The 15,111-nt window shown below is 46.0% G+C and overlaps 1 protein-coding gene and 1 pseudogene across 2 annotated transcripts in view; one reads left to right on the plus strand and one right to left on the minus strand.

Annotated features, from left to right (window-relative positions):
* Nucleotides 1-15,111, plus strand: part of PAK4 (p21 (RAC1) activated kinase 4) — an 85,801-nt gene that overhangs the window by 44,394 nt on the left and 26,296 nt on the right. For both annotated transcript variants that reach the window (XM_056539804.1, XM_056539803.1), the window contains exons 2-3: nt 9,554-9,771; nt 11,602-12,249. In XM_056539804.1, coding sequence (XP_056395779.1) covers nt 9,568-9,771; nt 11,602-12,249 — 852 coding nt within the window. In that variant the 5' untranslated portion in view covers nt 9,554-9,567. The remainder of the gene's footprint in view (nt 1-9,553; nt 9,772-11,601; nt 12,250-15,111) is intronic.
* Nucleotides 13,700-13,859, minus strand: LOC130292080 (U2 spliceosomal RNA; annotated as a pseudogene).

Genomic DNA, 15,111 nt, shown 5'->3' on the forward strand with positions numbered 1-15,111 from the left:
TCTATAGTGTGAACATTCCCTTAGGCTTCTTTCACACTACAAAATTCTCCGTATTTAAACAACCGTATGAAGTTCCGTCTGAAAAGCAGCTGAAAACGGCAGTAACCAAATCCTATACGTCCGTTAGGAAATCCCATTAGAGTCTATGGGATTTTCTAATAACCTTTTGAATCCGTTATAGTCCGTTATCGATAACGGACTATAACAGATTCAAACGGCTATTAGAAAATCCCATTAGAGTCTAATGCGATTTCCTAACGGACGTATAGGATTTGGTTACTGCCGTTTTCAGCTGCTTTTCAGACGGAACTTCATACGGTTGTTTAAAAACGGAGAATTTTGTAGTGTGAAAGAAGCTTTACACTGCAACGCCATGGTCACTTGCAGTGCAGGGAAATGCAGCGCAGCCTTATTCAATTAGACGTAGCAGGTTGCAGTTTTCAACACAGCCAGATGATTGGGGGGCGCTGTTGTCCAGGGATGGGATGTAGTGCTAAACCAACAAAGTGTCCTTTTTTTATTATTGTGAAGTGAAGGTGTATCTTAGAAATTATATATTATGAAAGAGGCAAGGTGAGAAAGCCGCTGCCAGATGCCTCTATCAGCAACAGATATCTATAAGAACAAAACGTTTCAGGAGGCCTGATCCTTATTCCCTCTGGCAGACGTTGGGAAAGTCGGGAGGCCCCCCATATCCTACACTTTAGATCAGTGTTTCCCAACCAGGTTGCCTCCAGCTGTTGCAAAACTGCAACTCCCAGCATGCCCAGACAGCCTTCGGCTGTCTGGGCATGCTGGGAGTTGTAGTTTTGCAACAGCTGGAGACTCCCTGGTTGGGAAACACTGCCTTATACTATCAACTGAATATATGAAAGAAGGATCCCCGCTGCTCTGCACTCACACCCTTCCTTACAATGCAGCCACACGCTGTGTGTTCTCCTCTAGCCCTGTGATGTAAGGAGAGTTTCTCCTGCGTAGATCTCCCCTGTGCAATGTTTAGATATCCATGCAATGAAATCATCCTTTACGGCACAGCACGTTGCCGCTGGATGCTTACACTAAGCTCACCACATGCCTTAGGGTCAAAGGTTCCCAACATTCCCGTTATATTACAACACAGTAAATGATCGGACGTGTTGCATCAGTTGAATTCTGCAGCTTGTAGTTTTCTGGGAGTGACTCCCCCTGACGAAGCCTACAATAGCGAAACGTACGTTGGGGTAGGTGCACATGGACTGGGCATCACTATAGGTTCTATTCTAAGTGTTCCTCTGGCTCTGCCTTTGTGCATGTCTTTCATTTCTTATCTTCTGTTTCAATTTTGTGATATTCTTTTGCTATTATTTAGCATTTTATCCTCTTTTTGTTTGAATGCGCTTGTAATGGCATCCTGAGGCCCTACATGTATGTTTGCCTATATGTACCCTCCTGTCTGTGCTCTGGTGTTGAATTTCAATGTTTTAAAAAAATTGTTATAATTTATATAATTTAATTAATGTTATAATTTAATAAAGAAATATATATTAGCAATTTTTATGCGCTTTTTGTGTACTTTTACCCTTTGTTTAGAAAGGTTTTTTTTGTGCTTTCTGACTGAGTTTGCATGGCAGCACAGGGAGGTTGCTGTTGAATTGATGAGTTTTGGGCGTCTTAAAAGGGTTATCCAACATAAGGTGACTTTAGTACTTACCTGCCAGACAGTAATGGGCATACTTACCAAGGGTCCATGCTTGTGTTGGTGGTAAATGGCCATGTCCTGTGTCCTCCGTAACACTGCTGCTTTGTTTGTGTGAACTGGCTATTTCCTGTTTCTGTGCCCTCCCTCCAACTACAATTTCCAGCATCCCTTGGTTATTTATGGGAGGGGACTTATCTCCCTCCCATTAAAGCACAGCTAGGCTTCCTTTCATGCATTCTATGCTTGAAACTACAAGTTTATGCAGCCCTGTGGAGAATGATCTCCCTCCCACCCAGAGTTCTCTCCACCCATTGAAGCACAGGCATGCTCCCTTTGAACATCTGGCTAGTGATGCATCGTCTTGGGCCGCACTGCAACCTGGGAAAAGCCTGAGACAACACTCATTTTGTATGCTGCTAAAAATGAACATCCGGGCAAAGATCGCATCTGATTTGCGAGACCAGCCATCAAACACAGGTACAGACACTATATGAAGAACTATTCTTACTTAACAGCCCCTGGAGCATAGTCAAAAGAAAAAAAAAGAAAAAGATTCCAGGATACCCTTTTAACCCTTCACTTTCATGTCCATGTCAGATTTCCTTCCAGACGTTTGATGAAGACGAGCAGTGTCCTTTGGGGTATATGCTAAACCTCTGCTGCCATGTCAGTACAGACACAGAAAGAGGTGGGAAGGAGTGAGGCTTGTTTTAACATTTTAGAGCCCCAGAACCTCTTTACAGTACCTCTCATCATCTTGATAAATTTTATAATCCTCCCAGTTCACTGCCTCCACCATGATAAACCACCCCCTGTCTTTATTTTTATTATTTGTTAGTTTTCTACCTTGATATCGCTCTGTATTTTCTGCTCAGTCAGTTTCAAAGACTGGGAAGGGGGCGTAACCCAGCAGGTGTGACATCATCTGAAGCCATACAGGGGAGAACTTCCTCCCATACTCTAGTACACACAGCCCAGAGCAGTTCAGTGTGAGATGAGCTATGATTGGCTAAGGCAACACACACATACCTCAGCACTCCAGGCTGCATTTCCCGATTTTGGACTTCTGCCAGGCCAGCAGGAGTCCAAAGTCTGTGCAAGAGATGGGGGGGGGTAGAGCAGTTGGGCTAATGAGCTCTGGACAAGTAGGGAGACACCACCTAGTGGCAGCTTTTTTAAACACAAATAAAACATAGAGAACTTCATTTTTTTTAAGCAAAGTGCATTAGAAAGATTATTTACCATAAGTGCAATAGCAAAAATAAGTTTTAATGAGCGTGCCCATTTAAGGTAGTAATTTCTTTTAAGGTGGACTGACTGCTTGTCGTTACTATCTACTGTCCACGGAATGGTGGTCTACCAGCAGATCACAATAGTCTATTTGCCCATTAGTAGCTAAACCCATGTTCTTGCACATGATGTATGTGTTACGCAGTGTCATTTTACCCAATAGAGGCTTTAGAGTCTGTAGAAAGTTGGCTATGATCTTGACAGACTAGTGCCGGGGTCACACATCGGACCCAGTGTAATTGTTAGTTTAGTCATTTTCCAGGATGTCTCACTGGACTTAATAAATGGATTTATTCAGATTATAACTTGTGCCCTATCCGCAGATTAGAAGTTATGTATCAGGACAGTGGGGTCTGACTGATTCCCCTCCCCCAACTGATGGCGGAAAAGGAAGTCCCTTGTGTCCCCAGGTGAATAGAGAGGCAGCGTGCACGCTTGACGTTCCCTCCAATCACTTCCTATGGGGCTAATAGTCAAGTACAGGACATGAAAGAGGCTTCATATCCATCATGTACAGTATATCAGAATGAATGGCCATTCCCATTCCTTGTGTCATTTAGTGTATTCTTACGGTTTTGTTTGTGGTATGGCGTGTGTCCCGCGCCGTTATGACTCTACAGGAAGGGTTTATTCAGGGAAGTTGTTCCCATTGCTCATGTACTTGTCCCTGTTTTCTCTACCTGTAAATCTGCTGAGCGGTCATTGTCAGCCCGGGGTGTGATGTTGTGACTGATTTGTAGACTTGTATCTGGAATAACCTGTGTGTCACCGTATCTGTCACATGACAGTGAGTGGGCGACCGGCGTGTGCTGCATTACTAGTACATAAGCATTGCTGTAGCTTTGTTACATAACGTGCCATTACTGTATGGGTATTGCTTATTCCATGTGGATTCCTTGCATATCCACTAACAAAGTACATGCCATTGTACACCAGTCTGTATCTGTGATCATAACACCAGGCTGAGGAGAGGTATGTAGGCGGAGTACCCCTATACTACATTTACACTATTTTTTGTTATTCGACAACAGAAGAGACATTTTATTTGGCCACTTCTAGTTATGTCCATTAGATTTTCTTTTTGCTTCTCCATCAGTAGGTTTCTTGCTTTCATTACTTAGTACAGACCAGAAACAAAGAAGGCAGTACTGTCTGTACCTATATCATTTGCAGGAGGCAGTACTATCTACCTGTATCCTTTACAGGGAGGCAGTATTATTCTTTTATGGGCAGGAAGTGCTGTCTACCTAATTCATGTACATCACGGCAGTGCTATCTGTGCCTATATACTTTACAGGGAAACAGTTCTATCTGTGCCTGTATACTTGAGAGGCAGTACTATCTGTGCTTACTTACTTTACTGTAAGGTAGTACTATCTCTGTCTATATACTTTACAGGGGGCAGTGCTATCTGTGCCTATATACTTTACAGGGAAACAGTTCTATCTGTGCCTGTATACTTGAGAGGCAGTACTATCTGTGCTTACTTACTTTACTGTAAGGTAGTACTATCTCTGTCTATATACTTTACAGGGGGCAGTGCTATCTGTGCCTATATACTTTACAGGGAAACAGTTCTATCTGTGCCTATATACTTACTTTACTGTAAGGTAGTACTATCTCTGCCTATATACTTTACAGGGGGCAGTACTATCTGTGCTTGTATACTTTACAGGGAAGCAGTACTATCTGTGTCTGTATACTTTACAGGTCTATATACTTTACAGGGAGACAGTACTATCTGTGTCTATATACTTTACAGGGAGACACTACTATCTGTGTCTATATATATTTTACAGGGAGGCAGTACTATCTGTGTCTATATACTTTACAGGGGGCAGTACTATCTGTGTGTATATACTTTACAGGGGGCAGTACTATCTGTGTGTATATACTTTACAGGGGGGCAGTACTATCTGTGTCTATATACTTTACAGGGGGCAGTACTATCTGTGTGTATATACTTTACAGGGGGGCAGTACTATCTGTGTCTATATACTTTACAGGAGGGCAGTACTATCTGTGTCTATATACTTTACAGGGAGGCAGTACTATCTGTGCTTGTATACTTTACAGGGATGCAGTACTATATGCTCTTGTATACTTTACAGGGAAGCAGTACTATCTGTCTATATACTTTACAGGGGGGCAGTACTATCTGTGTCTTTATACTTTACAGGGGGGCAGTACTATCTGTGTCTATATACTTTACAGGGGGGAGTACTATCTGTGCCTATATACTTTACAGGGGGGGAGTACTATTTGTGTCTATATACTTTACAGGGAGGCAGTACTATCTGTGTCTATATACTTTACAGGGAGGCAGTACTATATGTATCTATATACTTTACAGGGGGCAGTACTATATGTATCTATATACTTTACAGGGAGGCAGTACTATCTGTGCCTATATACTTTACAGGAGGGCAGTACTATCTGTGTCTATATACTTTACAGGAGGGCAGTGCTATCTGTGTCTATATATATTTTACAGGGAGGCAGTACTATCTGTGTCTATATACTTTACAGGAGGGCAGTGCTATCTGTGTCTATATATATTTTACAGGGAGGCAGTACTATCTGTGTCTATATACTTTACAGGGGGCAGTACTATCTGTGCCTATATACTTTACAGGGGGGGGGAGTACTATTTGTGTCTATATACTTTACAGGGAGGCAGTACTATCTGTGTCTATATACTTTACAGGGAGGCAGTACTATATGTATCTATATACTTTACAGGGGGCAGTACTATATGTATCTATATACTTTACAGGGAGGCAGTACTATCTGTGTCTATATACTTTACAGGGAGGCAGTACTATATGTATCTATATACTTTACAGGGGGCAGTACTATATGTATCTATATACTTTACAGGGAGGCAGTACTATCTGTGCCTATATACTTAACAGGGAGGCAGTACTATTTCCACCTGTATACATTACATCAAGGCAGTACTATCTGTGTCTATTTCCTTTAAAGGAAGAAATGAGGGATAGTGCGATCTGTACTTATTTAGTGGACATGATCATAGAGCCACCAAGCAGTGTGGGATGGTGGGCACCATTCCGTGCCATGGGCTGTTTCCAGACAAGCCCCCCCAGCCATTGACGTGTATACTCACAATACCAGTGCATACGAGACGTCACCATTCAGGCACCTGAGAAATGGAGAGACATTTTTCAGTAAGAATCCTGCATTACGTCTTTTAAACAGGATATAATGGACCCTGTGAGTTGTGATTCTGGCAGCTCAGACGCTCAATAAGTGAAGACTAGAGAAATAAATGGATTGTCTGACTGCGAGTCTATGCAAATACTCAGAAGCAATTGTGTCTGCTGCCGTTTGATTCTTTTTTTTTTTTTTTTCTGGCAGAATTTTTCTCTATTTTTCTTGATAATAATTTTCGATTTTCTGCATAAATTACATCTGCAAACGTCCCATATTTCATTTTATCACTGAGATTGTTGTTTTCATGCAGTCGTTCCGGAGAATATGTATTTTAGATGGATGGATAAAAGTTATAAGCTGTTCTATCCTTTCTAAATCTAACATCATTTAAAGGGGAATCCTCCTCGTTCCATACAACAAAAGTGATCTAAAATGTATCGCTCAGCCCAATCCCATCGGGTCCCTAAATACTGTTGCTGTCCAGTTGGTGCGGACAATGCCAGACTCTATAGCAGTGTTTCCCAACTAGTGTGCCTCCAGCTATTGCCAAACTACAACTCCCAGCATGTCTGGACAACCCTCGACTGTCAGGACAGGATGAGAGTTGTTTCGCTAAAGCTGGAGAGGTACAGGTTGGGAAGCCAGGTCTGCAACTATTCCCAACCAATGTGCCTCCAGCTGCTGCAAAACTACAACCACCAGCATGCTACCTGCTGCAAAGGTACAACTGCAACTACCAGCATGCTACCTGTTGCAAAGGTACAACTACCAGCATGCTACCTACTGCAAAGGTACAACTACCAGCATGCTACCTACTGCAAAACTACAACTACCAGCATGCTACCTGCTGCAAAACTACAACTACCAGCATGCTACCTGCTGCAAAACTACAACTACCAGCATGCTACCTACTGCAAAGGTTCAACTACCAGCATGCTACCTGCTGCAAAACTACAACCACCAGCATGCTACCTGCTGCAAAACTACAACTACCAGCATGCTACCTACTGCAAAGGTACAACCACCAGCATGCTACCTGCTGCAAAACTACAACCACCAGCATGCTACCTGCTGCAAAGGTACAACTACCAGCATGCTACCTGATGCAAATGTACAACTACCAGCATGCTACCTGATGCAAATGTACAACTACCAGCATGCTACCTGATGCAAATGTACAACTACCAGCATGCTACCTGATGCAAAACTACAACTATTACAACTACCAGTATGCTACCTGCTGCAGAACTACAACTACTACAACTACCAGCATGCTACCTGCTGCAAAACGACAACTACCAGCATGCTACCTGCTGCAAAACTACAACTACCAGCATGCTACCTGCTGCAAAACTGCAACTACCAGCATGCTACCTGCTGCAAAACTGCAACTACCAGCATGCTACCTGCTGCAAAAGTGCAACTACCAGCATGCTACCTGCTGCAAATGTACAACTACCAGCATGTTACCTGATGCAAAACTGCAATTACTACAACTACCAGCATGCTACCTGCTGCAAAACTACAACTACCAGCATGCTACCTGCTGCAAAACTGCAACTACCAGCATGCTACCTGCTGCAAAACTGCAACTACCAGCATGCTACCTGCTGCAAAAGTGCAACTACCAGCATGCTACCTGCTGCAAAACTACAATTACTACAACTACCAGCATGCTACCTGCTGCAGAACTACAACTACGACAACTACCAGCATGCTACCCTCTGCAGAACTACAACTACTACAACTACCAGTATGCTACCTGCTGCAAAACGACAACTACCAGCATGCTACCTGCTGCAAAACTACAACTACCAGCATGCCCGGACAGCCTTCGGCTGTCAGGGTATGCTGGTAGTTGTAGTTTTGCAGCAGCTGGAGGCACACTGATTGGCAAACACTAGTCTGAAGTGCCATATTATGACCGTGAAAGAGGTAGGTCGTGACTGTACCTCTAAAAAAAATAAACTTTATGACCCCTCCAGGGTCTCCGACAGACAACCTCGGAGTTGTAGTTTTGCAACAGCTGGTGGAACTGGGTTACGGGATGGTGTGCCCTCATACTTTTCAGTGAAGTCGGAAAAGCAGGGATCCCACTCTGGAGATTGTGAGGAGATTGGACCCCTGATTGTACCCCATCTCCAGAGTGTAGGGGGGGGGGGTACCTGCTTTTCTCACTTCATGGAGTAGTATGTGGACATGTGATCTATGCATTGTCTATGGGAGACCCCGAGATACCGCTTGGATATCACTAGCGCTGACATAGACAATGCATGGAGCGCGCACGCCAACATACTCCAACATGCAGCAGGGTGAACCGGGGTCCTAGCAATTGTGCAGGAGTGCCTCTTTAATTAAAACTTTGGTGTAAAGCAGTGCTCTCTACTTGTTGCAAAACTACAACTTCCATCATGGTGGGAATTGTATATTCGCTTAAACTAGAGAGCCACAGGTTGGGGAGCACTGGTATAAAGGGATCAGTGGGAACCAAAACTGACTTGTAAGTCCATGGCTTCCCCTGATCCTACTATTAGTAGGTTCCCTTTAAAGGAGTACTCCGGCATATGAAAACTTATCATCCTAAGGGGATAAGTTTCAGAACGCCGGGGCCCCTCGTGATCTCCCTAATTGGGCCCCAGCAGTCAGCGATAAGGGGGTGTGTCCGACCACTGCATGAGCGCTGCAATCGTCAGTCTCCGGCTCTGCCATAGAGACGTATTGAGGGGGCATGTCGGCCGCCGTGTCATGCGGTGGTCGAAACGCGCTATTTCTACAAAGAGCCAGGGGGCCCACTATGGGAGATCATGGGGGGGGGGGGGGGGGGGAGGGTCAGCGGACCGAACCCCCCCCCCCCCGGCTCTAAAATGTATCCCCTAATCTTAGGATAGGGGATAAGTTTTCATATCCTGGGGTACTCCTTTAAGACAAGGAAGTAATAACCGCAGCGTCATCCCTTTGCTTGCTGTTGCTAGGTTGCGCTAATATTTTCTTAATGCTTCTAAATTAGAAAATCTTCTACTTCTGATCCGGGACGTTAGTTATTTTCGGAAGTAACTTGAGCGAACAAGTGTCCTGTTATCATGGAAACGGCCCTGCTTCCTCCATACCGTGCATGACTATGTTCTGCAGATGAAATGTGTTCTTTGTGTGAAGTTGCTCTCTTGTTTTTGTTCACTGCATCGTGATTGTGCCTCATTAGGGCATCAATAGACGTGGAAATTGTTCCGACCACACAACACAATGGGCTCTGCTAAGCCAACCTTATCCTAGGCTCATCTCTTCTTTAGTTCACAAGTCTTAATGATGAAAAAATGACCTTTTACTGAAGGGTCTGTATATCTGTGTGCCAGCGATTCTAGTATGAAGTTCCTACCGGTATGTAATTGTTTTTTTTACTTGTCTCCCCCTCAGGTCAGCTAGCTGCCATGTTCACTAAGAAAAAGAAACGCATTGAGATCTCAGCCCCGTCTAACTTTGAGCATCGGGTGCACACCGGCTTCGACGAGCAGGAGCAGAAGTTCACGGGGCTCCCGAGACAATGGCAAAGCCTTATAGAAGAGTCTGCCAAGAGGCCCAAGCCACTGGTGGACCCAGCATGTATTACGGCTATCAGACATGGGCCGCAAAAGGTGAGTGACCCAAACCATGATGGGATTTGTCGGGTTTAAGTGTTGAAGAAGGTTACAATAGGTAGGGGAGACCTAACAACCTAGCAAAGGATTATTCTGTCCGATGCAGAATTGCATCATTGTACTTAGCCATCCATCATCTTTTGCATACTCGTTACTGTACATCCTACCGTGTGGAGCAGTTCTATTAGTCGGAGTTGTAGCATCTGCATATATAGTATTGAAAAAAAAGAACAGTAGCACACAGCTCTGTACAATGTGTAGAGGCCATGCTCGCTTACTGCAGTTTAGCCCCCATTAAAGGGAACCTGTCAGGTCCTATAAGCCCTCACTAGGACCCTTCCTCTTATTGCCGGACTATGGGGAAAAAAATACCTGGTATAGACTGAGGGGCTGGGCATTACACTGGGGTTCAAAGAACATCAGAATGCCCCTTTGTCATGCTCTGCCCCATTAGGCATAACATGGTGTCACTGGAGTGTTCCTTTTAAAGGGGTACTCCGCCCCTAGACATATCATCCCCTATCCAAAGGACCCCCGCAATCTCCCGGCGTTCGTTTAGAGAGTTGGGTGCAGCGCCGGAGGCTCGTGATGCCACAGCCGCGCTCTGCTTGTGACGTCATGGCCACGCCCCCTCTATGCAAGTCCATGGGAGGGGGCGTGACGGCCGTCACGCCCCCTCCCATCGACTTGCATTGAGGGGGCATGGCCGTGATGTCACGAGCGTCCGCGCCGCATCATCTGTCATGGAGCAAAGTTCGCTCCTTGCACCTGATGTCTGGGATGCTGCAGCCAAGATCGCGGGGGTCTCCAGCACCAAGATCAGACATCCAGAGGATAGGGGAAAAGGTGTCTATGGGCGGAGTACCCCTTTTTCTCCAGAGAAAGGATTGGTCACATGAGCACCTCTGTACTCCAATATGGCTACCATAAGCATTCTTCCAGAGGTGCAAACAGCCAGCTTTCCTAACTATAGAGACGCTGCCTATAAATCCATATACTGGTTGACAGCCTTATTTTCCAGGAGCCACTAAGATTAAAGGGTACTCCGGTGGAAAACTTTTTTTTTAAATTTAAATCAACTGGTGCCAGAAAGTTAAACAGATTTGTAAATTACTTCTATTAAAAAATCTTAATCCGCCCAGTACTTATTAGCTGCTGAATGCTACAGAGGAAATTCTTTTCTTTTTGGAACACAGAGCTCTCTGCTGACATCATGACCACGGTGCTCTCTGCTGAGATCTTTGTCCATTTTAAAAACTGTCCAGAGTAGGAGAAAATTCCTATAGCAAACATATGCTGCTCTGGACAGTTCTTAAAATGGACAGAGATGTCAGCAGAGAGCGCTCTGTTCCAAAAAGAAAATAATTTCCTTTGTAGTATTCAGCAGCTAATAAGTACTGGAAGGATTAAGATTTTTTAATAGAAGTAATTTACAAATATGTTAAACTTTCTGGCACCAGTTGATCTAAAAAAAATAAAAAAAAGTTTTCCACTGGAGTACCCCTTTAAGAAACAGCTTAATTCCCAATTGTAGGAATAATGCTCTTAAATAGCCTTTAGGGCAAGCATAGGCAACCTTCGGCACTGCAGATGTTTTGATTAAATCTCCTGTGATGCTTTTACAGCCAAAATGCTGCCAAAGCATCATGGGAGATGTAGTTCAAACCATCTGCAGTGCCTATGGTTATCTATGCTTGCCTTAGGGGCCGAGTAAATTTTATGTACAAACAGCCTGATTGTCAGCTCTTGTGCAGATATACAATGCCTCCAGACATATATTTACATCCCTTTTTAAATTCAGCATTTTTCTCCACCTTTCCCCCACAGACAATTGTGCGCGGGAACAAGATGTCACGAGACGGATCTCTGACTTGGCTCCTGGATGAGTTTGAGAATATGTCTGTCTGTCGCTCTAACTCCTTGCGTAGAGAGAGTCCTCCGTGTCCTCCAAAGGAACAGAGAGTCCCTGTGGAAAACGGCGTGAGCGACGGCCGTGTCCGCAAAATACGCGAAGATGGAATCAGAGGACCGGAGAGGAGCAGGACAGAGCATGGAAGGGACAGACCTAGAGAAGACCACAGAGCCCCCCCTCAACAACCACGAGGACAGGAGCCAAGCAGTAAGCACCGTCCGCCTCCTCCAGATTACCCTAAAGCATCAGAGAACAGATCCACACGTTCTCATGAGAGAGCGGATGGAAGGAGAGACCACCCTGTGACGGATGGGGACTACAGCGAACCTGCTGATAGGGTGGTGAGGAGAGAAAAGGAAGAGAGAAGACCAAAATCTGCATACACTGGAGGACAAGACAGCCCACAGTCACCTCGCGACAAAAGACCACTCTCTGGGCCCAATATCCGTACGCCAGGTATCCCTGCCTCAGAGGGAGCGGTGAAGCCAACGCAACAGGCAGGGCGACCTTTCAATACTTATCCCCGTGCAGACACTGACCCCGGAAGGGGGGCACCTCCACAGGTGAGCAGAGTATTATAGCTACTCCTAGTATGACACTTTAAAGGGGTACTCCACCGCTAGACTTCTTATTCCCTATCCAAAGGGTAGGGGATAAGATGTCTGATTGCAGGGGTCCTCAACAATCTTCCTCAGCACCCGGCATTCTAAACAAACACCAAGTTCTTGCGGCAGTGGTTGTGACGTCACGACACCCCCCCTCCATTCATGTCTATGGGAGGGGGCCTATACAAAGGGTAGGGGATGTCTGATTGCAGGGGTCCCCCTGCTGCCCCCCCAATCTCCCTCAGCACCCGCCGTTCTAACCAGACGCTGAGTTCCTGCGGCAGTGGTTGTGATGTCACTACACCCCCCCCCCCCCCCCCAATTCATGTCTATGGGAGGGAGCGTGTCTTTCGAAACGCCCCCTTCCATAGACATGAATGGAGAGGGTGTGGTGCGACGTCATGAGGGGTGGCGTGGCCATGACATCACAATCATGGCTTCTGGCTCTGAGCGTTCTGAACAAAATGTTCAGAACGCTGGGGCAGCGGAGTACCCCTTTAAAGGTGGTGATGACATTGACATTATGGATGTATGATGACAACTATAGACAAAAGTGCAATCCGCTGAGTGTTACTATCATTTAAAGAAAACCTTTGACATGTCATAGAGGCGTGAAATGTTTTGATGGATTGAGGTCTGGGTGCGGAGTTTCCCATTGATTGCTAGAATGGGGGGGGGGAAGCACTTTTTTTTTTTTTTTTTTCTAAAGCCGAGGAACGTGCTTTCGATTCACCCAAAGTGCAAGAAAAAGTGCAAACGTGTTACACTAAAAAAAACGTGCACAAAGGATGCGGTCTATCGCAAGCCCTTCTCCGATAGGAGAGAGGCCCCCCAACAAACCTTACCCTTCCCCTCCGGACCAAAAGGTACCTGCGAGGTTCCAGGTTCGATGTCCCTTTTCGCCGAAGCTACTAGGGGACCACAAATGCTCCCGGCATCCCCCTTGGCGTTAGCCAAGGTATCTGCCCGCAGAGCCGATTACGGTAGGTACCCTGCCAAAGCAGGAGTACCCGGGGTGTTTGCAGGGAGGTGCGGAACCTAATGGCCACACACACCTCCCCTAGACCGCCAGGAGGGACACCCAGAAGGGCTACCGCATCCTAACCAATCCTGTGAACACACAACACGCAAAAAGTGACACAGTGAGACAAAAAAGAAATAAATAAGTGAATGTGTGCAGATATACTGCCCGGACATCCGGCCGGATCTATAAAAATTTCTCTGATCCAAGCCAGAAGACCGGGAATCAAGAGGTGAATTCCACAAGGTGAAGAGATTATGGTGCCCGTGCTTCAACTCAGTGAGTCTATTCTCCCAGTGAGTTTCGGCACCTCGGGGTCACCACTCCCCGAGGCACAAAAGTACCTCGGCTCTAGACCCTCTCAGCCTCATGGCGAGACCCGGAGGGAACAGGTCACATCGGGGCAGCCGTCGAGCTGATTCCTCAGAACCAGCCCCGGAAAGCCCTGGTACACCTGCATCCTCCATGCAGCACCCATCCCCACCAGCATGAAAACTGATAAGAACAGATACTACACTTGATCTTAGCCAAAAGGCCGAGAAGCGATGGCTAAGCACTTGGCTAAGCACTTCTCTCCATCAAAAAAATCCTCGGTCTTCAAATAAAGGTGGAAAAAAGTGCAAGTGAAAAACGCAACGTTTCAGCTGTGAGAGAGCTACTGCAAGAGTAGTCAAACCATGGAACGCTCTACTCCAGGGATGTTGTTTACAGTGAGCAGTCATAGAATTTGAACACCGATGTATATATATCCAATGTGGGTTTAAGAAGTTGTCTGTCTTTGTGATCAAGCAGCTAAATGTCAGGTATCCAGCAGTCAGAGACAACCATTGGTCCTTAAAGGGGCATACACCACTCTAATCAATTGCTATGTATTTAAGTAGCGGCCTCTAGACACATTAAAGGGGTAGTCCAGTGGTGAAAAACTTATCCCCTATCCTAAGGATAGGGGATAAGTTTGAGATCGCGGGGGGTCCGACCGCTGGGGCCCCCTGCAATCTCTGTACGGGGGCCAGGCTCTCCGGCCAGATAGCGGGTGTCGACCCCCGCACGAAGCGGCGGCCGACACGCCCCCTCAATACATCTCTATGGCAGAGCCGGAGATTGCCGAAGGCAGCGCTTCGGCTCTGCCATAGAGTTGTATTGAGGGGGCGTGTCGGCCGCCGCTTCGTGCGGAGGTCGACACGCCCCCTTCCCGCGGGCTGTCGGGGCTCCGTACAGGAGATCGCGGGGGGCCCCAGCGGTCAGACCCCCCGCGATCTGCAACTTATCCCCTATCCTTAGGATAGGGGATAAGTTGTTCACCACTGGGTCACCACTGGACTACTCCTTTAAGGGTGTATTCACATGTACAGTATGCTGCTAGTATTTGATGCACAGGATTTGAAGCTGCAGATTTAAAGCTGTGTTCAGTCTTTTAGTTTACATTAAAATCTGCAGTATAATATCTGCCACTTTAAATCCTGTGCATCAAATATGTGCAGGATACTGTATGTGTGCATGCTTCCATAGGGTAGGGTCACATTTAGCGTATATACAAACCTCACTGCATATACAGGGGTGCTGCAGGGTAGCCCTGTGTAGTTAGATATACCTGGATAGCATGCGGCGAGCACTTATCTACCGTATATACTCGGGTATAAGCCGACCCGAATATAAGCCCATGGCTGTCCGGGCTTGCTGGGAGTTGTAGTTTTGCAACATCTGGAGGTCCGCAGGTTGAAGACCTCTGATGAAGGGATTGACTGGCGGAGAGTTCACTCGAGTATAAGCCGAGGGGGAGGGGGGCATTTTTAGCACGA

The sequence above is a fragment of the Hyla sarda genome, chromosome 9 (assembly GCF_029499605.1).
Source record: "Hyla sarda isolate aHylSar1 chromosome 9, aHylSar1.hap1, whole genome shotgun sequence".
NCBI lineage: Eukaryota > Metazoa > Chordata > Amphibia > Anura > Hylidae > Hyla > Hyla sarda.